Source organism: Xenopus laevis, chromosome 9_10L (assembly GCF_017654675.1).
Source record: "Xenopus laevis strain J_2021 chromosome 9_10L, Xenopus_laevis_v10.1, whole genome shotgun sequence".
NCBI classification, from domain to species: domain Eukaryota; kingdom Metazoa; phylum Chordata; class Amphibia; order Anura; family Pipidae; genus Xenopus; species Xenopus laevis.
In genome coordinates, this window is record NC_054387.1 from 34,463,621 (window position 1) to 34,488,654 (window position 25,034).

The 25,034-nt window shown below is 43.9% G+C and overlaps 1 protein-coding gene and 2 long non-coding RNA genes across 4 annotated transcripts; 2 read left to right on the plus strand and 1 right to left on the minus strand.

Moving 5' to 3' along the window:
- The first annotated feature begins 772 nt into the window (after positions 1 to 772).
- LOC121398247 (serine/threonine-protein kinase mig-15-like) lies at positions 773 to 4,111 on the plus strand. The gene is made up of 10 exons (XM_041577163.1): positions 773 to 1,352; positions 1,457 to 1,495; positions 1,613 to 1,678; positions 1,848 to 1,901; positions 1,995 to 2,120; positions 2,224 to 2,334; positions 2,461 to 2,551; positions 2,696 to 2,823; positions 3,313 to 3,367; positions 3,892 to 4,111. The coding sequence occupies exons 1-10, from the start codon at positions 1,326 to 1,328 to the stop codon at positions 3,966 to 3,968; spliced, it is 774 nt and encodes a 257-aa protein (XP_041433097.1). The 5' UTR covers positions 773 to 1,325; the 3' UTR covers positions 3,969 to 4,111.
- A 450-nt stretch (positions 4,112 to 4,561) lies between these two features.
- Positions 4,562 to 9,993, plus strand: LOC121398017. The gene is made up of 3 exons (XR_005964072.1): positions 4,562 to 4,721; positions 4,990 to 5,186; positions 8,899 to 9,993. It is a non-coding gene; the product is annotated as an uncharacterized LOC121398017 (long non-coding RNA).
- On the minus strand, positions 5,592 to 8,822 carry LOC121398016. 2 transcript variants are annotated; one of them, XR_005964070.1, is made up of 2 exons: positions 8,270 to 8,822; positions 5,592 to 6,114 (listed from the first exon to the last, which is right to left on the minus strand). It is a non-coding gene; the product is annotated as an uncharacterized LOC121398016 (long non-coding RNA). The 2 variants fall into 2 exon arrangements; XR_005964071.1 differs by lacking the exon at positions 5,592 to 6,114 and adding an exon at positions 6,470 to 7,436.
- Positions 9,994 to 25,034: the final 15,041 nt, after the last annotated feature.

A 25,034-nucleotide genomic window follows, 5' to 3' on the forward strand; every position in this document is an offset into this window, starting at 1 on the left:
CTTCTCAGACCTGTAGCCTGTAATACAAATCCCAGCATCCCTTGACAGACCAGCAGCTTGTGGTCTTTTAACTGTTACTGAACTACAAATCCCAGCATCCCTTGTCAGACCTACAGCCTATAGTACAAATCCCAGCATCCCTTGTCAGACCTGTAGCCTATAGTACAAATCCCAGCATCCCTTGTCAGACCTGCAGCCTGTGGTCTTTTAGCTGTTACTGACCTACAAATCCCAGCATCCCTTGTCAGACCAGCAACTTATGGTCTTCTAACTGTTACTGAACTACAAATCCCAGCGTCCCTTGTCAGACCTGCAGCCTATAAAACAAATCCCAGCATCCCTTGTCAGACCTGCAGCCTGTGGTCTTTTAGCTTTTACTGACCTACAAATCCCAGCATCCCTTGTCAGACCTGCAGCCTATAATACAAATCCCAGCATCCCTTGTCAGACCTGTAGCCTATAGTACAAATCCCAGCATCCCTTGTCAGACCTGTAGCCTATAGTACAAATCCCAGCATCCCTTGTCAGACATGTAGCCTATAGTACAAATCCCAGCATCCCTTGTCAGACCTGCAGCCTGTGGTCTTTTAGCTGTTACTGACCTACAAATCCCAGCATCCCTTGTCAGACCAGCAACTTATGGTCTTCTAACTGTTACTGAACTACAAATCCCAGCGTCCCTTGTCAGACCTGCAGCCTATAAAACAAATCCCAGCATCCCTTGTCAGACCTGCAGCCTGTACTGTGATATGATGATGTTGAGAGGCTGTATTTCAGCAGGGACTGAGCCTCATATTATAATAGAGGGAAGAATGGATGGTGCCAATACAGGGAAATGCGGCAACCTGTTTAATTTCATTTCATTTAAAGGGGAGCTTTGCTTTAATGCTGTTGATGCAAAAGGAAAAACTGATGTTAATTTCATTTTTTGGCAATGGATATCAGATTTCAGAATTTGTGGCCCGAATAAAAAACAGATTAAACAGATAAACAATATATATAAGTTTAGGGTTTGTTTTTGGTACAATAGGAGAATTGGTTGAGGGTGTGAATACTTGAGGGCTGGTGCATGTGAGCTTACAATCTCTTCTTTCTTTCTGTGTCCCCACACAGTGAAATATCCGAGCGACGAAGCGTTTTCATAGCGTTTTCGAAGCGATTTTCAGAGTGATTTTCCCGAGAGATTTCACAGCGATTGTTTTATAGAGATATTCAGCGAAATTCCATCTGATTTTTGGCGTTTGGAGAAAACATCTTCCTTTGACGTCAGCTGATATCTCTTCATAACCCAACAGCTCTTTTAAGAGCTAAAAAACTTGGACGCAATGCCTTTCTGCGCCCCCTGGAGGAGGGTAAGGCAACTGCTACTGTTTTATCTGAATTTAGGGTTTTGCTGTATAGAGAACAGATACAGATAAAGTATAGAATGTAATAGAATCTTTCTCTTCTCCTTCAGCCACAGGCCGAATCCAGTACCCTCTCTGAGATTTATAAGGTGAGTAGAAAGGAGGGTAAAACACTTGCTGCTACTGCTGGAAGTGAGACATGTTTTATACCCTGGGGAATATTATGTTATCAATAAAATCCTTCTTTTTTCTATTTTATTTTCCAGCCTCCTGACGGTCGGCTGACCAAGGATGTGCTTCTTGGAGTGGGCGGCACCGGAGACGTCTACAAGGTAAGGGACCAACCAATTCCTAGAAAGTAGGAGAACTGAACAAGAGTGTGATCACTACACACAATCACACAATGATTTAGGCAGACATATCAAGCTTCTGGTTTGGGGGCTGCATTAGACCCTCTCTTTCCTACTTGTATATAAGTCAACCTTTCTGTCTGTATTACAGGGTCGTCACCATCATAGAGGCGTGGTAGCGGTGAAGATCGCCAACATCAGCCGAGTACTGTATCTTTATAATTCCAATCATTATATATCAATCCTATTTGTGTAGTTGCCTATGTGAGCTAAAGGGATTTCTATTATTCCACTCCAGGATGAAGAGTCAGTCTGCAGGGAGCTGAAGTTTCTCCAGCAGTTCGGCGGCCACAATAACATCGCCTCTTACTATGGAGCCTACTACAGGGCTCCACTCACGGAGTGCTCATCGGAGCTCTTGGAAGTAAGAAATGATTTACTGTATCGTGTTCATTCCTCTTGTGCCAAAGCAATCTCCACTGGAAGTGATAGAATACATGACCTTAAATAATATCTATGTATTTCAGATTGTTCTCGAGTACTGTGGTGGAGGCTCTCTCCACAACCTCATCCACAAGACCAATGGCCAATCCCTGAAGGAGACCTGGATCGGCTATGTCTGCAAGGAGGTTTTAAAGGTAAGGCCAGATTTACACCTTAAGGACTCTTCTTGTTGCATAAATTATATATATACAATCTCTTTGTTGGGAATGTTTAGTCTTATGTCTGTTATAGTCTTATAACCTACATCTCAATCTCCCCAGGGGCTGCACCACATCCACAAGAACCGGGCCGTTCATAGAGACATCAAGAGCCTGAACATCATGCTCACAGAGACGGCCAAAGTCAAGATCAGTGAGTAAAACTTACAGATATAAGAGTAATGGCTGGTTGGGAGCTTTTGTGAATATGGAGTCAGGGTGTTTCATAATTCAGGTTTCTTATCTTCTTGTGGTTAAACAGTTATTTTCCATTAATAGATTCTATCTGTCATTTCAGTCGACTTTGGAAACAGCTGGAACCTGGACCCGCAGACAGGATTGTGCCATGAAGCAGACGGGACTGCACATTGGATGGCACCCGAGGCCATAAGGCAGAAGGGCCAGCGCCTGGCGTACGACACCAAAGTATGTTGTACTTATAATACTTGTAACAACACCGAGCATTTACTTATCAGTGTTAATGCGACATAGAAGCAGTCGTTTTCTCATGGAGAGAAAGGAGTTTTTCCAAAACTTTGGGTTTCTTAACTTTTTGCACAATGTGTCTGCTTTAATATATTTGCTCCTTTGCTCAGTTATGTAACTGCTATTGTTTGTAATGGAGATGTATTGCTGTATACACGTTTATATATAATAAAGCATTTTTTCACTTTTACATATACCATGATGTGTTCATTTACTAGGGGGTGCATTGTGCTATTTTAGAAGTTGTATTCTGTTCTGTTTTGGCCATCATTGAGCTAAGGAGAATGGCTTGTACTTTTGCCCCCATGATAATATATGTATATGTTTCTAAAAGAGACTTGTATAAGTGTAGCCTTTTTACTTAGATTTTATTAAACAGCCACTAACCCAATTCTCTCCTTCTAATGCTCTTTGGTGTGTCTTTTGCAGTGTGACATCTGGTCGCTGGGGATAACCGCCATCGAAATGGCCGAAGGAAAACCACGTAAGCGAATCACCATTTTGGCTACTTTATTTTATACATTGAGCAGCAGAGGTTCTATATCAGAATTAAAGGAATTTGGGGTGATTTGCTATTTCCAACAAAAAATAACTTTTTCTATAATTTAAATAAATAACTTCTAGACATGTTTGATGGGCCTGATATATATGTGTTTTTTCATCTGTAAGGCAGGTTCAGTGCGGTGCTTAAAGAGAAAAAGCGCTGTATAGTGTGTTACCTTCTTTCAATGCGATAACATACAAGTTTAGAACTACTCACAAGGGAGATGTCTTTGGAGAAGTTCTAAACTTGTATGTTATCGCATTGAAAGAAGGTAACACACTATACAGCGCTTTTTCTCTTTAGGAATAATTACGGGTTCTCTTAAACCAGCGCAGTGAACCTGCCTTACAGCTACAATACACGAGCACTAGTGGGTCCACTTTTTTATCGGTGCTGCTTGAATTTGACTTAGCGCGGAGTTCACTTATCCTACAGACTAACTCATATATGTTTTTCACATTTAGCATATGCAGATATATACCCTGTGGAGCAGCTGATTAGAGAAGCCCAACCACCGAAGCTTCAATCAGACAGATGGTGAGTCGGTCCCAGCTTGTGTCACTGTACATTGTACCTGTGCTTACAGACATGGAACTCACATTTTCTTATTAACACTTGGGACAGTTGGCAACTCCTATATCCACTTAGCCGCTTCCACGGTCCTCACCTTCCCCTTGTCTGTATAAATTTGGGAAAATGGGGAGATTTCAGTCTCAGCTCATAGCGATGTGTATTTTGTTTAAATACCTCCTAAATATAAATAGAGGTTTTTCTACTGCAGGCAGGGATATGTGTGTTTTGAGGGAAATATAGATGGATGCAGAGCAGATATGATATATTTTATGTATATAATCACTGTCTATGTCTCAGGGGCATATCAGTATAACTATGGGCCCCACTACTATGTGATTACTATAATGTGTAATGCTGTAATACTATGGGTCTCACTTCTCCCTAAAGAGATCAAATCAAAATAGATAGATAGATAGATAGATAGACAGATAGATGATATATTATAGATAGACAGATAGATATACTGCAAAATATATGTAAATTCTGGAGTATAGCTAATGGTTAATTTTTTTTGCTAGCTAAAGCTAAAATCTCTTTTTTTCCAGGTCACAACATTTTGTGTCCTTCTTGGATTCCTGTCTGAAGAAGGATCCTTCAGAGAGAGGGAGTGCTGAAGAACTCCTGCAGCACCCATTCATCACCCAACTGACACCTAAGAAGATCATCAGGGCTGAGATTGGAGAACATCTCCGGACTCTGCAGAACCGGCCGGCCAAGAAAGGTGAGGGAATCCATTATATTTGATACGACTGCACCATCACACAGTGTAACTCAACATCTGCAAGAGTTGGTTTTATTATAATGGCACTGGGAATAATATACATGTTTTAAGGGGTACTTTAGCTTAATATTATATTTTAGTATAATGGTGATAATGGCATTCTAAGACAATTTGCATTTAGTCTTCAGTCTTTATTTTTTTGTTTATGACTCATATACAAGCTTTAATTAGTATTCATGAATCACAAATATGATTTTTCCCTATACAGGACTGAAGGGAGTAGCTCTGTGGACCCTGAAGCTGCGGCGTGCTTGTGACTTCTGCACACAGACATCGGCAGAACAAGAAGCAGCTCTGCAAGTGGCCCTGGAGGGCTTCTCCTGTTATTGATCTTGTGGCCAATAACATCAACAGCCCAGAATGAGTTTCCTGAATCACAGCCTAGGAAAAAGAAACATCCACAGGGTAAGGTCCCATCTCCATTCAGTATCCCTGTACAACGGTTCTCAGCTGGTAGACAAATAGCAATCTGATCCCCTGCTGCCTGGAGTGTGTCTACATTGGTAGGACCTGAATCCTCACTGTGCACAAGAGGTGGGTTTCGGCTAGAAGATACTCAAGTTTACATTTCTTGGTCACAATCCTCCCCATGTGTGAAGCAAATAAACACACCGGGCAGTAGGGGCTGAATCAAGGTTTTCTGTGTTGATGGACATTAGCCTCACTTCAGCAGCCGCACAATAACACAACAGGGTAGAATGCGATTGAGAAGGCTCAGGCATTAGGCTAAGGATCCCCCTACTCCCTTCTTTTAACTTTACCTTAACTGAATCATAACATTTCAATTAAATAAAAACACAAACACATGAATAGTGGCAAAATCTGTGGAGGTCACGTTCTTTATTTACAAATTCACAAAAGGACTAGGCACCCCTGACCCACAGCTGCGGCTCCTATCATTTCCTCTGGGCCTCCGCCCATACCTTTACCGACTTACAGGGAGCAGAGATTCAGGGCAAAACGCACTCTGTGACCTACGGTTACCCATCCTCTTGCTCCCTATCATGTGCAATAGTGGCGCTAACCCAGCCTCTCAGCTGAACTCAGACAAGACCGTGCAGTCTCAGTCTGATCCACGCTAGTGACTCTCCAAAGGTAGGCCTGCACTGTAAATCTCACCATTTCCGGAGCCGTGCTGACGCCCAATGTGGAACCGCAGCTGCGTCAGGGGAACTACTATCTTTGACCTACACAGATAATGGCATTCCAGAGGAAGGCAAAAAACTCAGGAGCCTATAGCCAATTTGCATCCTGATGAAAAATTCCTTCCTGACCCCTCTAAGGCGATCGGTTCCAAGAACCCTGGAGTACCATATTTCTCTTCCATCTTCTCCTAGGGTGGGAGGGTGGGAGACAAAAACAACAGTTAATACCCCGCTCTCCTGCTCTGCTTCTCCTTTTAACCCCTAAACCACCCCCACGACACTCCCCCTCAGCTCCCTCCTCCCGCCCCCTTTTTCCCGCCGAGACTTACTAGCCCATTGTTCTAGCCACAAGGGGGGTGGGAGGGGTAGGAGTGAGGAGTGCCTAAACACGTACAACCAGGGGGAGGGGGCCCCAGCCTAAATTCATTCGGCCCCACTAAGGGGCCTCTTTCCCACTAGGCTAAGGATCCCCCTACTCCCTTCTTTTAACTTTACCTTAACTGAATCATAACATTTCAATTAAATAAAACACAAACACATGAATAGTGGCAAAATCTGTGGAGGTCACGTTCTTTATTTACAAATTCACAAAAGGACTAGGCACCCCTGACCCACAGCTGCGGCTCCTATCATTTCCTCTGGGCCTCCGCCCATACCTTTACCGACTTACAGGGAGCAGAGATTCAGGGCAAAACGCACTCTGTGACCTACGGTTACCCATCCTCTTGCTCCCTATCATGTGCAATAGTGGCGCTAACCCAGCCTCTCAGCTGAACTCAGACAAGACCGTGCAGTCTCAGTCTGATCCACGCTAGTGACTCTCCAAAGGTAGGCCTGCACTGTAAATCTCACCATTTCCGGAGCCGTGCTGACGCCACCCACTGGAAAAATAGGGAAGGGTGCCTACTATCCCTTTTTCCATGGCCCACCTATCTGGCCTGTGACCTCCACCAGTCCTCCACAAACTTACCAATGTTTTTCAAAAACAAATCCAAACCCTCTCGTGATAAATGTACTCTATCGTATCTATAAAGACCTCTTTGCTTGTATTTTATATTCTCATGCCTTATTATCCCATTACCGGAGGAATACATGATTTTGTGCATGGCTCTGTTTACTTTCTTCCTTGCTTTCTCCACACCTTTAGGGTCAATTGCTCCTCTCCATTCTCCCCTTTGTATAATGTCCGACCATGCTATCTTCCTCACCTTCGGGTTTCCTATCACCTCCCCCATATCTTGTCTCATGGCCTCTATTAGTGCTGGAGTCTTTCCCACTGTCAAGTCATTTCCTCCTGCATGTATCACTAGCAGATCAACAAATTCACATTGCCGGAGGGTAGAGACCAACCTACCTTTCAATTGTTCCCACCTCATACCTCTCCAGCCCAGCCATGCAGTCTTCATGTTTTCCTCCGGTAACCCCCATTCTTGCCCTGCTGCATGTCTGCTTGCCCAATAAACAAATGAATGGCCTATGATCACGATTCTGCAAGGAGTTGTACCCCCTGCTGAAAAACACGAATTAACAGACATCAACCACAATTATACTCCTACTCCTTACTTTTTACCTGTCGAATATATTTCTTAAACACTCTCGACCTCCATCTCCCTAGGTCTTTTATTCTTTCCTCATTATCTCCCCTCATTGTGGCCTCCGTTGCCGCCCCTATCCTGAAAGAATGCGACCCGAACTTACTTGGGTCCCAACCATTGGCCACCACTGCCTTCTTTAACACTTGGCTAAACTGAAAAGCTGAAATAGGGGATAAATCCTTGTGTATCAAAAACCACTGAAATCCCGCTGGCCTTACTCTCATGTACTCTTTTACTGCTCTCACTGGGCACGCTACCCCTTCTGTTTTTCCAATTCTAACCCATTTTCCCCTGCCCAACTGATCCGTTTTTGACTTAGCAATGTATACTAAAACCTCTTCCTCCTGTACCAAAACATGCTTAAGCATTAACCCCTTCCCCAGTGTCTTCTTAGAAGGAGGCACTAGTTCACTTATCCTAAATGCCCCCCCAAATGCTAACGCAAAAGTTGCTCTAAACAATATACACTCAAATTTGTTCAAACAAACTGTTTCTAATGACCTCAATATCAGCTGTAACCTACTCTCTATTATTGGTTCCCTTTTATCTACTCTTGTTCCTTCCATCCTTGGCCATCCTTTCATTATTTTTCTTACTACTGGGGAATGCGTTATGTCTATCTTCCCGTGCGCTATAGAAAAATGAGCAATTGCTGCTAATGCTGTACTTGCCCCCGCTTTTGACCTTCCTTCTTTTCTTAACTCTGTTAGAAATGCTAACAATACATTCACATTTTCGTCGTTCTTACCATCCTTGCAGAATAGCTGCCATCTTTCCCATTCCCTTTTGTAGGTAGAAACAGTTTTTTCTGATACCGACCTTTCAAATAGATCTTCTAGGATTGGGTCACCAACTGCCACAGATTATCAGGGCATGCATGAGCTATTTTTGACGCATTCGGTGCCAGTTTAAAGAAAATATCCCACTTTTCCCTTGACAGTGCATCTGCTAATGTGTTTTGCACACAACAGTTAATACCCGCTCTCCTGCTCTGCTTCTCCTTTTAACCCCTAAACCACCCCCACGACACTCCCCTCAGCTCCCTCCTCCCGCCCCCCTTTTTCCCGCCGAGACTTACTAGCCCATTGTTCTAGCCACAAGGGGGGTGGGAGGGGTAGGAGTGAGGAGTGCCTAAACACGTACAACCAGGGGGAGGGGGCCCCAGCCTAAATTCATTCGGCCCCACTAAGGGGCCTCTTTCCCACTATTTCCTATTCCCATAGCCAGTGCATTTATTTCTAAAAGGAGCATCAGCCTGGGAGAAAAACTCCCTAACATGTTGGAACCCCTAATGAATAAGGCTTGTGCATAAATGCCATGCCTCTGAATGAGAATTAATGATGATCTATTACTGACTGATATTTTTTTCTTATACAGATCCAGTGGCGTCTGCAGCTCCACCAGCAACATCTCCTTTCAAGCTGATGCAAGTGGTAACATCAAGATTCCTGCAACTACACCAGCAGAGACTTTATCTCCATGATCATATTCTTTTCAGACTACCACATCTCCACCAGTGGTGTATTTGCTCCAGTTTACATCACTCCACCCACACACATCTCCACCTCACTTTCCAACTGCCATAGTCCATCTTCCTTTTTTTGTAGACTACGACAACTCCAACATCTTGCCTTAAACATCTACATTTCACAGAACCATAGCAACAACATTCCTATCCACCTCTACAGCTCGACTAGCAGCATTCACTTATCAAACACCATAGCTCCACTATTAGGACTTAAGTTTGCATTAGTATCCAATTATCACATCTCCACCCAAGGACTTTCCATTTAACTTTAGCTCCACCACCAGCCCTTATCCCATATTTTATCTCTACCCGCAAGCTCTGTCCTTTTGCTAACACACCTCCACCAATATCTTCTTTTATTTAGTTATCATCAAGAGTTTCTCCTCTTTAAAATATCTTTTAGTCCTTGCCCTTCTTCCTGCACCTCCATTGGTTCTTCCATTCCACCAATACCAAGACATTTAGTCACACCACACAGCACACACTAAAATGATGCCCCCTACACAGAGGCTTCTCTTCTCCACTTTTTTCTTTTGCCCCTCTAACACCAATTCCTCAGTGGTTTCTCCTGTTCAAATTCTTTCCTTTCTAAATTCTATCCTTTCAAGCCTTCCACTCAACAACCAGTCACATCTCCTACTCTAAACCCTGACATAAACTCTTAGTACTGATACTGACATAAACTCATAGTACAAGTTGATCCAGGGACTTGTCCGATTGCCCATTGGGAGTCAGGAAGGAATTTTTCCCCCTCTGAGGCAAATTGGCTCTGGCTTCAGATGGGGTTTTTGCCTTCCTCTGGATCAACTACTAAATAGGAAAATCCCTTTTACACTAAAACTTGAACCTAATGGATGTGAGTCCTTCCCAACTTAAATTAGTATGAATTAATCTAAAATGCATAAATATAACATCCAATTTATAAATAAATATGTTAATACACATCTCATTGGTGTTCTTGCATTTTTTATAGTTCTATAGTATTGCCAGGCAACATTACAGAGGAGGGAGACCTCTAGTGCAAGGGAAAAGGGTGATTGAAAAGTGAAGGTGGAAATAAGAGGCAAGGGTGGGAGAAATTGGTGAAAGGAGATGCTAAGGAAGAAATTTAAGAAGGGATAAGCCATGTCTGGACCCAGTCCTACTGAGGTTGGTCAATCAATCACATACAAATGATATATAGTGTATATAAACATATCAGTGGGATTAGTACATTATGAGACTGGGTTCAGAAGGTGCTGACTTATTAATATATTATTTCGGGCCTAGCAGGGACTTGGATATACCTGTTATTGCCATTAGTATCCTTTGAGCCAAAGAGAAACAGACTCATTGAGTCTAGAAAGAGGTGACCCATAAACATGCCACTGTCATTAGAAGACGTTTGTCCCATGATAAAGTTGCCTTTGGTATTATTTGGGCAGAGGAAGGGCAGGTCTGTGTGATGTTTCATTGGGCATCAGTCCATCCCGTGATTGGTCTACTGATAACAGGTGGGTTATTAATGGCCAATGGAAATTCAAGGAGCCGTGGGCCAAAGTAAGACGTACATAATTTACTCTATATTTTGATTCGTAGTGAATATTTTACCATAGTACCCTGCTCCCCAGAGGTTCACTGCACATATCACTCCCTTTGGGAAAATGGGAAGAGGAGGGTCCGTCCAGAGTGACCAGGAAGGTTTGTTCTGCTGAAGTGGGGGGATGTAACTTTACCAATGACACGGCTGAGAGGCAATACAGCAGCCCCCCTGCCCTGATATTAATCCATGCAGTTTATGTTTAGTCCTGGATTTACTTGCCCTTTAAGAGACAGGGTGGGGGGGTAGACAGAGCAAGGGTTAAGTTTATGTAATTGCAGGGTACAGCCGTATCACGCTTTTCAGTTCTGTTGGGCCCAGGCCTTTAAGGAATCACATGTTGATCTTGCTGCCTCCCTGCTGGATGGTGTTGCCCCCATGCTTTAGAATAAAGTAGTAGAATACCCATGCCCACTGACATACATGAGATGGGGAAATAGGAGACGCTGCTCGTGGGAGTTGGTGCCACCAACAGGTTTTCACAGTCCATTGCACTGATTTAGGCTGGGTGCCAGCACAGTCCAGTCAGCTCGGAAGAAGCATTATACTGGGCTTGTGCTGTGCCAGGGACATTATCAAACATGGGCCCTCAGAAGGTCCTGCCTGACCAATATCTAGGGTTGTCACCATTTTGGAAAAAAAAATCTGGCTGTACAGAAAGGAGAGGGACAATGAGGGGGTGGTTAGGGAGAAAATATGGTCGATATGGGAGCAGGGGATTATAGGAAGAAGGGAAAGAAGCGGAGCTGGAGGCAGGGATTGGGGAGGGACAGGACAGGGGTGGTACATCAGGGAATTATAAATTTATAATTGCTGGTTAAATGTGTTACACTGGTCCCAGTCTCGGCTGCTATATTACTGGTTAGGCTGGTGATATGCCAAACCCATTCATGTCTGATTGAAATTCAGCCATATGTATCTGGGCAGGGTTCAAATGGACCCTTGACTGAAGTAGCCACTGATCAGTTCCCTGCTCTGGTACAGTCCATTGGCCAGACTAGTCCACCTCTCAAAGAATGAGCCAGGGAGCAGATTTCAGGTATTTTAGATCTAAGCAGGAAAAAGAATCAAACAGCAAATCCAAACACTGTGTATAGATCTATATATTCAGTAGGACATGTGGCAGGGGGTTGGAATCTGATAATGAAACATCCCACAAATGGACACACATAGAAACATCATACAAAATAGTTTATTTATTTATTTATTTTTTTGTACAAAACAGAAAACTAATGACATTATTATGAATTCTACGCTGAATTATAAACACGGGGGCCTGGTTTCCATCTGTATATAACTGAGCAGCTTTACGCCCGTAGCGGCTTCTGCACTAACGTTTTGTAGTCACTGGTGGTTTCTTCAGCTTCTCAAAATATTCATCCAACTTCCTCTGGAGTTTGCCCAGAATCTGCAGAAATGAACGAAAGAGAGAGAGAGAGAGAGAGAGAGAGAGAGAGAGAGAGAACGGTTTAGTATCAGTCAATAAACCCCTTATACATCCGTGTGCAAAATAAATACTTAGAAATGTTCTATTAGAGGTAGGGATGCACCCAATCCACTATTTGGGATTCGGCCTTGGTGAAAGATTCGGCCGAATACCGAACCGAATCCTAATTTGCATATGCAAATTAGGGACAGGAAAGGAAAAAGTGGAAAAAATTCTTCTTTTGTGATGAAAAATCACGTGATTTCCCTACCCACCCCTAATTTACATATACAAATTAGGATTTGGATTCGGTTCGGCCAGGCACAAGGATTCGCCCGAATCTGAATCCTGCTGAAAAAGGCTGAATCCCAAACCGAATCCTGGATTCGGTGCATCCCTAATTAGAGGCAGTTCATTGTGTCTGGTGCAAATGGATATAAGAGGGATGACTGTACTGGGGATCAGTGATTGGAATAATTGGGAGCCTCCAACAACTTGGCACTACCCAGTGATTTTACATTTTCTCCTTTTTAAAGAAAAGTTGAATATAAAAATGCTAGAACTGTTTGAAGCCTGAACAGAAGTGATTAAAGGGGTGGTTCACCTTTAAGATCACTTTTAACATGTTATAGAATGGCCAATTCTAAACAACTTTTCAATTGGTCATTTACATTTATTTCTCATAGTTTTTAAGTTAATTGCCTTCTACTTCTGACTCTTTCTAGTTTTCAAACAGGGGTCACAGACCCCATCCAAAAACAAATGCTCTGTAAGGCTACAAATGTATTGTTATTGCTACTTTTTATTATTAAGGTCCTCTCCTATTCATATTCCAGTCTCTTATTCAATTCAATGCATGGTTGCTACGGGAATTTGGACCAGATGGCTGAAACTGCAAACTGGAGAGCTGCTGAATAAAATGCTAAATAACTCAAAATCCACAAATAATAAAAAATGAAAACCAATTGCAAATTGTCTCAGAATATCTCTCTCTACATCATACTAAAAGTTCATTTAAAGGTGAACAACCCCTTTAACATGAGACAGGGAGGAAAGCAGAGAATTTACAGCCTGGTTACTTTCATTCTCGCCCAGAGCCTGCCAGAAATGGTCAATAGCTGAATAAGGGAACCAGATCAACTAAGAGGTTGCAGAGAGAGGAGCCTCTAACCTACCTTAACACTAGGCGTCATAGAAAGGTAGCGGCTAGTTCCTATCCTCGGAAAGGACCTGACGTCACAGTCATGTGATCCTACCATGTGACCGCTCCACTGCGGATTACCAATCAGTGAGCGGCAAATTCAAACATGGGAATGTGGTAGTGGCGGCTGCGGACTCTTGACTGGACCTGCAACTTGTACCCCGGGGTTTGCCAACTTGTATTGTAGGTTTGATACAGGTTGTAACCTCTACCTTAGGTTTTGGGCAGTTCATTGTGTCGCTGGATGTTTGTAGGGGGTGAAGGGATCACTGTGCCTATGAATTTCTGTGGGGTACGGGGTATGGCATCTTAGATGACCCCAAACACGTATACTCATTTAATTTAAAGGAGAAGTAAAGCCACCCGAGCCGTTTATTGCCAATAGATTAGCCACAATAGTGCACTATATTTATTCTGTAGAATGCTTTACCATACCTGAGTAAAGAGCTCTAGAAGCTCTGTTTGTTTAGGATAGCAGCTGCCATATTAGCTTGGTGTGACATCACTTCCTGCCTGCGTCTCTCCGTGCTCACTCATAGCTCTGAGCTCATATTACAGCAGGGAGGGGGGGGGGGAAAGGAGCAAACTGAGCATGCCCAAGCCCTGGAGGTTTAAGCTGGAAACAGGAAGTCTGATACAGAAGCCCATGTGTACACAATAGAAGGAAAGAAATGCTGTATTTCTTTTGACAGAGGACTCAGGGCAGCATTACTTTGAGGGTTTACTGGTGTATTTATATAGACCTTTCTGATAAAGCTTACTTAGTTGTAGACTTTCCTTCTCCTTTAAGGCACTATCCATATGGAGTGTCTGTTTCCCTCTGCAAACCTACTGATGACTTTATTGCCTCCTGAACTGAACCAACTGTGCTTGTGCCACTGTGATAGGAAAATCAGTTATACTGGAGAAGCCATGCGCTGTATAAAGGATAATAATGATGTTTCTTCCCCCCCCCAGGCTCCTCTCTCTGCAACATCTCAGTTGGTCTGGTTCTCTTATTCAGCTATTGACCATCTCTGGAAGGCGCTGGGTGAGAATGAAAGTAACCGGCGCAATCAGGCCTTTAAGTTCTCTGCTTTCCTCCCTAAAGGGTTTGTTCACCTTTAAATTAACTTTTTTTTTTTGATTTGTTCAGGTAAGTTTATTGAGTATAAACAGAATTATACAGCACGATAAAATTTTTCATGATACACATTGGATTTGATACATCATTTTTGTATTACAGTTTTTCAATAAAGAGACAGTATTAACACCATTCTACCTGCGTCCTACTTTTTTACCCTGCTATGTTATTCATAGATCATCCGAGTTTAAGTACAGCTGCAGGGGGAATTTCCGTAGACAGGGGCCCCGTATCCTATAAAACTTGACTTGGCAACCCTTTCGTTTCGCCATCAGGAGCTCTATTTTGGCAAGGTCAGTAATCTACTGGGCTATGTCTGGGGGAGCTTCCACCTTCCAGTTTAGGGTGATAAGTCTACGTAGTTGGAATAGGGCTTTACTTAGGAATGGTGCCAATTGGGGAGCCTTACCAGTACCAGTCTGTATACTGGAGCGTGCCACAGTGTATACATCAATTTTGGCTGACCAAACATATATACCAGCTGAATTTTACCTACTGGTCTGATGGGCAAGGCCTCCCAAGCTGACAGTTTGGTTTCTACCCAGAATAGAAGGGGCGTTACATTCAAGTCACAAAAGCTAGTGTAGGCAAGGCTATCTCTACTCCCAGGTATGTGAATTTGGCTGACACCTGTAGGGGACAGTTACCAAGGTCTTTGTCGGCTGTGGGGGGATCTACCAGAAATAGGGTAGACTTTGAGGGGTTTACCTTTTAACCAGAGACCTTACAGAATTTTCCAGTTAGCTTAAAGAGTTCATATGTCCTAGCATGCTCCAAAGATATGCCCACTCCACCGTGTCAAAGGCCTTGGCTGCGTCTAGATTCAAGAGTAAATGCGCACACGTTGGTGAACTCCTTTGGATAGACATATGAAAAATGACTGTATAAAATATAATCCTTTATTGAAACTCGTTAAAATCACAAAGTCCAGAAGTGCAAGGCAGGGGAGTGCATGGCTCTACGCGTTTCGTGACTGCTAGGTCACTTCATCAGAAGCCTGGCCATATGTCTATGCAAAGGAGTTCACCAACGTGTGCGCATTTACTCTTGAATCTGATATATCCACGTGACCAGAGTGGAGTGTTTGGGAACCTGGATAGCATGCTCACCTGACCTCAATTTGGACTTCGTTCGTGTACCATTCAGAGCTGCTTGGCTGCGTCTAGTACTGCCACTGCCCTGCCACCTTGATTGTGGTGCTCCACCGTAAGGTTCACCATCATTTGGCGGATGTTCAGTGTTCATGCAGTGTTCGCATATACAGGATAAAACTCAGTGCGCATGTGGATGGAATGGAACACTTACAAATAACAATGGGCCATAAAACAAATAAGTGCTAAAGACACGATGGCAAGTTGGTAACATGAAATGTCATCAGATGACATGATGTTGCTACAGGTAGGTGATCCATATAAAAGTTTAGTATTTTGGTTTTAGTACTTTTAGTATTATGTAGAGAGTGATCTTCTGAGACAATTTGGAATTGATTTTAATTTTGTATTATGTGTGCTTTTTGAGTTATTTAGCTTTTTATTCAGCAGCTCTCCAGCTTGCAATTCAAGCAGTCTCATTTCTAGGGACCAAATTACCCTAGCAACCATGCACTGATTTGAATAGGAGAAAAAAAAAAAGTAACAAATGTTTAGCCCTATAAAGCATTTGTTTTCTTAGGTGGGGTCAGTGACCCCCATTTGAAAGCTGGAAAGAGGCCGAAGAAAAAGGCAAATAATTCAAAAACCATAAAAAAAAATAATGAAGACCAACTGAAAGTTTCTTAGAATTCTAGAACATACTAAAAGATAACTTAAAGGTGAAACACCCCTTTAATAGATGCCGAATTTAAAAGCAAAGGACAGAAACCGTTGAAATCATTTCTTCACAGAATCTGAAGGCAGATATCATTCGACCGACTTATTTTGTCTCCTAATACTACCAACAAATCTCCACGCACCAGCAACTACATCAAGTTGAATACTATTTCAGATGCATTTCTGTATATTACTCAAATATACAACTTCAAATGCCCCCGTCATTGTGTGGCCAGAGAAAACATCCAGAAACCATTCCGTTGAACTAACCTGATAAGCCCCCCACATTGGCCCAGTCCATTTCCCTGGCATAACACTGGTACACTCCATGAAGCCCTTTGCCTGGCATAACACTGGTACACTCCATGAAGCCCCTCCCTGGCATTACACTGGTACACTCCATGAAGCCCCCTCCCTGGCATTACACTGGTACACTCCATGAAGCCGCCTCCCTGGCATTACACTGGTACACTCCATGAAGCCCCATCCCTGGCATTACACTGGTACACTCCATGAAGCCCTTTCCCTGGCATTATCTGGTACACTCCATGAAGCCCCCTCCCTGGCATTACACTGGTACACTCCATGAAGCCCTTTCCCTGGCATAACACTGGTACACTCCATGAAGCTCTTTCCCTGGCATAACACTGGTACACTCCATGAAGCCCCCTCCCTGGCATTACACTGGTACACTCCATGAAGCCCTGGCATAACACTGGTACACTCCATGAAGCCCCCTCCCTGACATTACACTGGTACACTCCATGAAGCCCCTTCCCTGGCATTACACTGGTACACTCCATGAAGCCTCCTCCCTGGCATAACACCGGTACACTCCTGACACACAGTGAAGCATGATCATTGGCACACGCCATGGCTACCACTTGCAGGGAAAGACTCCCTGGCACAACCAATATCAGCCTCTGACAGAGCGACTGAAGCACACTAGCTGCCACAATGAAGCACAATGAAGCACACTAGCTGCCACAAAATGAGAACATTTCCCAGCAACACATAAAGGAATAGTCAAAGGCAGCCAATGACATGCTCCTGTCAAAGGCTACACACAGGGCTACTTAGGCACAGACATCAGCTCGTCCTATGTCATTAGGGTGACAATGGTGCTTGAGACTTTATCACTAGAACGTCACTAGAATAAACCGGCCTCTCCCACAGGGAAACCTTACAGCGGTGACGCACCTGTTGAACTCGGAAAAGACATAGACCGAGGCGCCTGAGTCCCGGCTGCCGGCCCCGGCTACTTGCACATAGACTGTGGCGGGCCCATTGCTCTGGCCGACTCCCTGGCGCTTCTCGCGTCTCTTTATGTGACGGAGCGTGTCCTTGGGAGGCTTGTCCTTGCGGCTGGAGAAAGCCCGAACCTGGCAGGGAGGTTGAGACATGACAGAACCGCACAGGCCGGAAACGAAGCCACATTCAGCCAACTTGGAACAACCTACTCTTCGTACCACCCGAATCAGCGTCCAGCTCATTCGTTCCTAGGCAACAGGCAGTCCAATCAACGCCACATCGCAATCCAATCAGCGGTCACGTTTTCACTAAGCGTCTGTGCCACGACGCCTTTCTATGACGGTAGCGACTAGTTCCTATCCCTGGAAAGGATCATCCCTCTAGTCTAGTGGACAGGAAATAGACGATTCATAGGCCAGTGAGTTAGTTTCTATCCTCAGAAAGGACCTAATGCCTCTAGTGGTGAGGTACCAGGAAAGGAATGAGTCCAATACCTGACAGGTCCAGTATAGGGGTAGAAACTAGTCAGTTCATATATAAACAAGTTAATTCCTATCCAAGGACCTTCTCTAACCGTACAGGGACCACCTGTATTGGGCAAATACCTGACAGGTCCAGTACAAGGATAGAAACTAGTCAGTTTATATAAGAACCAGCTAATTGCTATCCTGTCTAAGCCGTACACAGAGAGCGGATCTCTCCCCGACATGCCCACTTTGAGGTGAGCGATATCGCTCTGATCCGATCATGGGCCCTAGGGCCCAACTATTGGATGTTAGTGCTGCCAAAACGGGCAGTCGGATCGCAAGAACCGCACCTACGAACAGATGGGGCTGCGGTCCGATGGGATTTTTAAACCTGTCCGATCGACATGTCTTGCAAAGATGTATAACAAAGTTACAAGATGGTGACCCCCTGCTGCCAACATTTAAAACATAAAGCATTTGTTTAATTAGGCTTGTGGTGCAGTAAGTTCATGTTTATGTTTAGTATACAAAATACAGCATTTTTTAGCATTATTCTATTTTAGACTTTAGTTCCCCTTTAATGCACCTAGCTATACAGGGGGATCCCAGATTAATGAAAAGGCATCAGGGGAAGATTTCACAGCCTGGTTATGTTCCTAGCAGCAATATCTTTATTCCCTCTGAATCTTTTACTCTTCAATCCCCTGAGGATCCCATACAGTTTGGGACCGCTGAGCTGTCACTTTCCTAATGATTTTGCAGACGTTCCCAGGGCATCTGCATGTACTGTGGGACTAAAGGCCATTTTGTCTATACCTGCCCAGTAAAACTGGGAAAACTCCTGAGGCTGTATGAGGTTGGGGAGATTCATTTGGGCTGTATTTCTGCTCCCTGTAACACTAGTTCTAGGATTTGTGTTCCTGTTACTCTGTCCTGGAATAACACACCTGTTTCTGTTAAGGCTTTCATTGATTCAGGGGCTGCTGGATATTTTGTTGACTTTTGCTGGTAAATTGTCTGTCCCTTCCATTCCTCTCCTGTCAATAGATGAAAATGCCCTTGACAATGGCTTAGTTACATCAGTAACCCCTAAACTTGAGGTGTGTGTGGGAGGCACATGTTCTGAATACATTGATTTCCACCTTATTCACCGTGCATCCACCCCTGTGCTGTTAAGCCTGTCCTGGTTAAGGCAACATAACCCACACATTGATTGGAGAACTGGGGAGATTTTGCAATGGGTTCTTGGCTGCGTCAGTCTGCATTAAATGCCCGTTACAGCTTGCTGCCACAGTCCTTGAGAGTCTACTTGAATGTGTTGGGAATTTTCAGTGACACCAACATCCCAGGATAGGAAATTATCCCCTCTTATAAAATTGAAATCCACTAATCCAATGGCAAACGCACACTGGGAGAGAATATTGATACCAATATTAAAGATGGCAGAATGGGGCTCCATCAGCAGCTGGTACAACATCCCAGGGCAGGTAATTATCTTCTGTTTAAGCTTCATATCCATAGAGGCTCATGGGAGGTTTCAATAGGGCTCACTCATTGAGACTTCTTACATTGGCCATTAGAATTAATATTCCTTATCAAAGATTCATGAGCTGAACCCCCACATCTCCTTACTGAGGTCCCACTTATCTAAGCAGCATGTAAACATGTGCTGAACTTGCAGCCAATCACTATCAGGATATAAACATAAAACGTGATTGACTGAAAACTCTGGAATCAGAGGTGAGTGGAGCATTGAGGGAAATAATGGCAGAAATGAAGGAAATCACTATTTGAGTGTGACACTGGCTAGTGCCTGGGATATTCTCCTTGGTTTTGTGCATATTCTAATAGAAAATATCATTATGGGAGGAATGGGGAAACAGGCAGACTATAGACAACTCAGGATAAATACACAGAAGTACATCCTGGCATTTGGCCGCACGGCTAAGTGACAGTTAAATAACGGATTTCTCACTTTCATTTCTGGGATCAGAGGTGAGTGGATGCACAGCACACACTGGGGGGACAATTTATGGAAAATAATGATATAAATGAAGAAAATCACTACTAAATTGAGTCATTAGGTAGCGCATGGGATATTAGCCTTGGTTTTGTCATTTTAATAGATTATAGGAGAGTTGGGGTTGGGGGAAGGAACAGGGATGCAGGGAGACTACACACCTGTCAGGCTAAATACAGAAAGTATAAAATAACATTTGGGATTCCAATTGCTTTATATTTAAAATAAGTGCAAGTTAAGAAATAATAAAAAGTCTAAAATCTCCTATGTTAACATATACCAGGGGTCACTATGGCAATATCTGGAGTGACTGTTGGCCACTTGCTGTTCAGGTTTCTCCTCTAATGCTATAAATATTTATATTTCTCTCTGTATCTCACTTTGTATATAACATTTACTTCTTAAAAAATCTTTTAAGGGAAAGTTAAGAAATTATTAAGGGGAAAAGTCTGAAATCTCCCATGTTCCCATATAACAGGGGCCACTGACAGTGTTTGGAGTGACAGTTGACAGTTGGCCACTTGCTGTTCAGGTTTCTCCTCTAATGCAATTAATATTTATATTTCTCTCTATATCTCACTTTGTATATAAAATGTACTTATTAAAAAGCTTTTCAGTAAAAGTTAAGCAATTACTAAGGGCAAAAGTCTGAAATCCTCCATGTTCCCATATAACAGGGGTCACCCAGTGTTTGGAGTGACAGTTGACAGTTGGCCACTTGGTGTTTCTCCTCCAATACTAATAATATCCATATTTCTCTTTGCATCTTACTTTGTATATAAAACTGACTTCTTAAAATGATTTAAAGGAAAAAGTTTTGGAGCTTCAACTTCCCAGTCACTGTTACTCATGTCCTGAATGTCCCGGCATCCCTTGTCAGACCTGCAGCCTGTAGTCTTCTAACTGTTACTGACCTACAAATCCCAGCATCCCTTGTCAGACCTGTAGCCTATAGTACAAATCCCAGCATCCCTTGTCAGACCTGTAGCCTATAGTACAAATCCCAGCATCCCTTGTCAGACCTGTAGCCTATAGTACAAATCCCAGCATCCCTTGTCAGACCTGTAGCCTATAGTACAAATCCCAGCATCCCTTGTCAGACCTGTAGCCTATAGTACAAATCCCAGCATCCCATGTCAGACCTGCAGCCTATAATACAAATCCCAGCATCCCTTGTTAGACCTGTAGCCTATAGTACAAATCCCAGCATCCCTTGTCAGACCTGTAGCCTATAGTACAAATCCCAGCATCCTTTGTCAGACCGGTAGCCTATAGTACAAATCCCAGCATCCCTTGTTAGACCTGTAGCCTATAGTACATATCCCAGCATCCCTTGTCAGACTTGCAACCTGTTGTACAAATCCCAGCATCCCTTGACAGACCTGTAGTCTATAGTACAAATCCCAGCATCCCTTGTCAGACCTGTAGCCTATAGTACAAATCCCAGCATCCCTTGTCAGACCTGCAACCTGTTGTACAAATCCCAGCATCCCTTGTCAGACCTGTAGCCTATAGTACAAATCCCAGCATTCCTTGTCAGACCTGTAGCCTATAGTACAAATCCCAGCATCCCTTGTCAGACCTGTAGCCTATAGTACAAATCCCAACATCCCTTGTCAGACCTACAGCTTGTGGTCTTTTACCTGTTACTGACCTACAAATCCCAGCATCCCTTGTCAGACCTGCAGCCTATAATACAAATCCCAGCATCCCTTTTCAGACCTGTAGCCTATAGTAAAAAATCCAGCATCTCTTGTCAGACCTGTAGCCTATAGTACAAATCCCAGCATCCCTTGTCAGACCTGTAGCCTACAGGACAAATCCCAGCATCCCTTGTCAGACCTTCAGCCTATAATACAAATCCCAGCATCCCTTGTCAGACCTGTAGCCTATAGTACAAATCCCAGCATCCCTTGTTAGACCTGTAGCCTGTAGTCTTCTAAACTGTTGCTGACCTACAAATCCCAGCATCCCTTGTCAGACCTGCAGCCTATAATACAATCCCAGCATCCCTTGTCAGACTGTAGCCTATACTACAAATCCCAGCATCCCTTTTCAGACCTGTAGCCTATAGTACAAATCCCAGCATCCCTTGTCAGACCCGTGGCCTATACTACAAATCCCAGCATCCCTTCTCAGACCTGCAGCCTATAATACAAATCCCAGCATCCCTTGTCAGACCTGTAGCCTTTAGTACAAATCCCAGCATCCCTTGTCAGACCTGTAGCCTATAGTACAAATCCCAGCATCCCTTGTCAGACCTGTAGCCTATACTACAAATCCCAGCATCCCTTCTCAGACCTGCAGCCTATAATACAAATCCCAGCATCCCTTGTCAGACCTGCAGCCTATAATACAAATCCCAGCATCCCTTGTCAGACCCGCAACCTATAATACAAATCCCAGCATCCCTTGTCAGACCTGCAGCCTATAGTACAAATCCCAGCATCCCTTGTCAGACCTGTAGCCTTTAGTACAAATCCCAGCATACCTTGTCAGACCTGTAGCCTATAGTACAAATCCCAGCATCCCTTGTCAGACCTGTAGCCTATAATACAAATCCCAGCATCCCTTGTCAGACCTGTAGCCTATAGTACAAATCCCAGCATCCCTTGTTAGACCTGTAGCCTGTAGTCTTCTAACTGTTGCTGACCTACAGATCCCAGCATCCCTTGTCAGACCTGCAGCCTATAATACAAATCCCAGCATCCCTTGTCAGACCTGTAGCCTATAGTACAAATCCCAGCATCCCTTGTCAGACCTGTAGCCTATAGTACAAATCCCAGAATCCCTTGTCAGACCTGCAGCCTATAGTACAAATCCCAGCATCCCTTGTCAGACCTGTAGCCTATAGTACAAATCCCAGCATCCTTTGTCAGACCTGTAGCCTATAGTACAAATCCCAGCATCCCTTGTAAGACCTGTAGCCTATAGTACAAATCCCAGAATCCCTTGTCAGACCTGCAGCCTATAGTACAAATCCCAGCATCCCTTGTCAGACCTGTAGCCTATAGTACAAATCCCAGCATCCTTTGTCAGACCTGTAGCCTATAGTACAAATCCCAGCATCCCTTGTTAGACCTGTAGCCTATAGTACAAATCCCAGCATCCTTTGTCAGACCTGTAGCCTATAGTACAAATCCCAGCATCCATTGTCAGACCTACAGCCTATAATACAAATCCCAGCATCCCTTGTCAGACCTGTAGCCTATAGTACAAATCCCAGCATCCCTTGTTAGACCTGTAGCCTATAGTACAAATCCCAGCATCCTTTGTCAGACCTGTATCCTATAGTACAAATCCCAGCATCCATTGTCAGACCTACAGCCTATAATACAAATCCCAGCATCCCTTTTCAGACTTGTAGCCTATAGTACAAATCCCAGCATCCCTTGTCAGATCCGCATCCTATAATACAAATCCCAGCATCCTTTGTCAGACCTGTAGCCTATAGTACAAATCCAAGCATCCCTTGTCAGACCTGTAGCCTGTAGTACAAATCCCAGCATCCCTTGTCAGACCTGTAGCTTATAGTACAAATCCCAGCATCCCTTGTCAGACCTGCAGCCTATAATACAAATCCCCAGCATCCCTTGTCAGACCTGTAGCCTATAGTACAATCCCAGCATCCCTTGTTAGACCTGTAGCCTATAGTACAAATCCAGCATCATTTGTCAGACCTGCAGCCTATAATACAAATCCCAGCATCCCTTGTTAGACCTGTAGCCTATAGTACACATCCCAGCATCCCTTGTTAGACTTGCAGCCTATATACAAATCCCAGCATCCCTTGTCAGACCTGTAGCCTATAGTACAAATCCCAGTATCTCTTGTCAGACCTGCAGCCTATAATACAAATCCCAGCATCCCTTGTCAGACCTGTAGCCTATAGTACAAATCCCAGCATCCCTTGTCAGACCTGCAGCCTGTGGTCTTTTAGCTGTTACTGACCTACAAATCCCAGCATCCCTTGTCAGACCTGCAGCCTATAATACAAATCCCAGCATCCCTTGTCAGACCTGTAGCCTGTAATACAAATCCCAGCATCCCTTGTCAGACCTATAGCCTATAGTACAAATCCCAGCATCCCTTGTCAGACCTGTAGCCTATAGTACAAATCCCAGCATCCCTTGTCAGACCCGCAACCTATAATACAAATCCCAACATCCCTTGTCAGACCTGTAGCCTATAGTACAATCCCAGCATCCCTTGTTAGACCTGTAGCCTACAGTACACATCCCAGCATCCCTTGTTAGAGGTGTAGCCTATAGTACAAATCCCAGAATCCCTTGTCAGACCTGCAGCCTATAATACAAATCCCAGCATCCCTTGTCAGACCTGTAGCTGTAGTTACAAATCCCAGCATCCCTTGTCAGACCTGTAGCTATAGTACAAATCCCAGCATCCCTTGTCAGACTGCAGCCTATAATACAAATCCCAGCATCCCTTGTCAGACCTGTTAGCCTGTACAAAATCCCAGCAAAATACTCTTAATGAACTTTAAATCCCAGCATCCCTTGTCAGACCAGCAACTTATGGTCTTCTAACTGTTACTGAACTACAAATCCAGCGTCCCTTGTCAGACCTGCAGCCTATAATACAAATCCCAGCATCCCTTGTCAGACCTGTAGCCTGTAATACAAATCCCAGCATCCCTTGTCAGACCTATAGCCTATAGTTACAAATCCCAGCATCCCTTGTCAGACCTGTAGCCTATAGTACAAATCCCAGCATCCCTTGTCAGACCCGCAACCTATAATACAAATCCCAGCTCCCTTGTCAGACCTGTAGCTATAGTACAAATCCCAGATCCCTTGTTAGACCTGTAGCCTACAGTACACATCCAGCATCCCTTGTTAGAGGGTGTAGCCTATAGTAACAAATCCCAGCATCCCTTGTCAGACCTGTAGCCTATAGTACAAATCCCAGCATCCCTTGTCAGACCTGTAGCCTATAGTACAAATCCCAGCATCCCTTGTCAGACCTGTTGTAGCCTATAGTACAAATCCCAGCATCCCTTGTCAGAACCTGTAGCCTATAGTACAAATCCCAGCATCCCTTGTCAGACCCGCAACCTATAATACAAATCCCAGCATCCTTGTCAGACCTG

What these genes read in the sequence shown, in the direction of transcription:
- LOC121398247 (XM_041577163.1), top strand. Translation starts at nt 1,326, where the DNA reads ATGCCTTTCTGCGCCCCCTGGAGGAGG. An exon ending in AGATCGCCAACATCAGCCGA is followed by an intron (nt 1,902 to 1,994) that starts GTACTGTATCTT and finishes ATTCCACTCCAG; the next exon opens with GATGAAGAGTCAGTCTGCAG. An exon ending in GCCTGGCGTACGACACCAAA is followed by an intron (nt 2,824 to 3,312) that starts GTATGTTGTACT and finishes TGTCTTTTGCAG; the next exon opens with TGTGACATCTGGTCGCTGGG.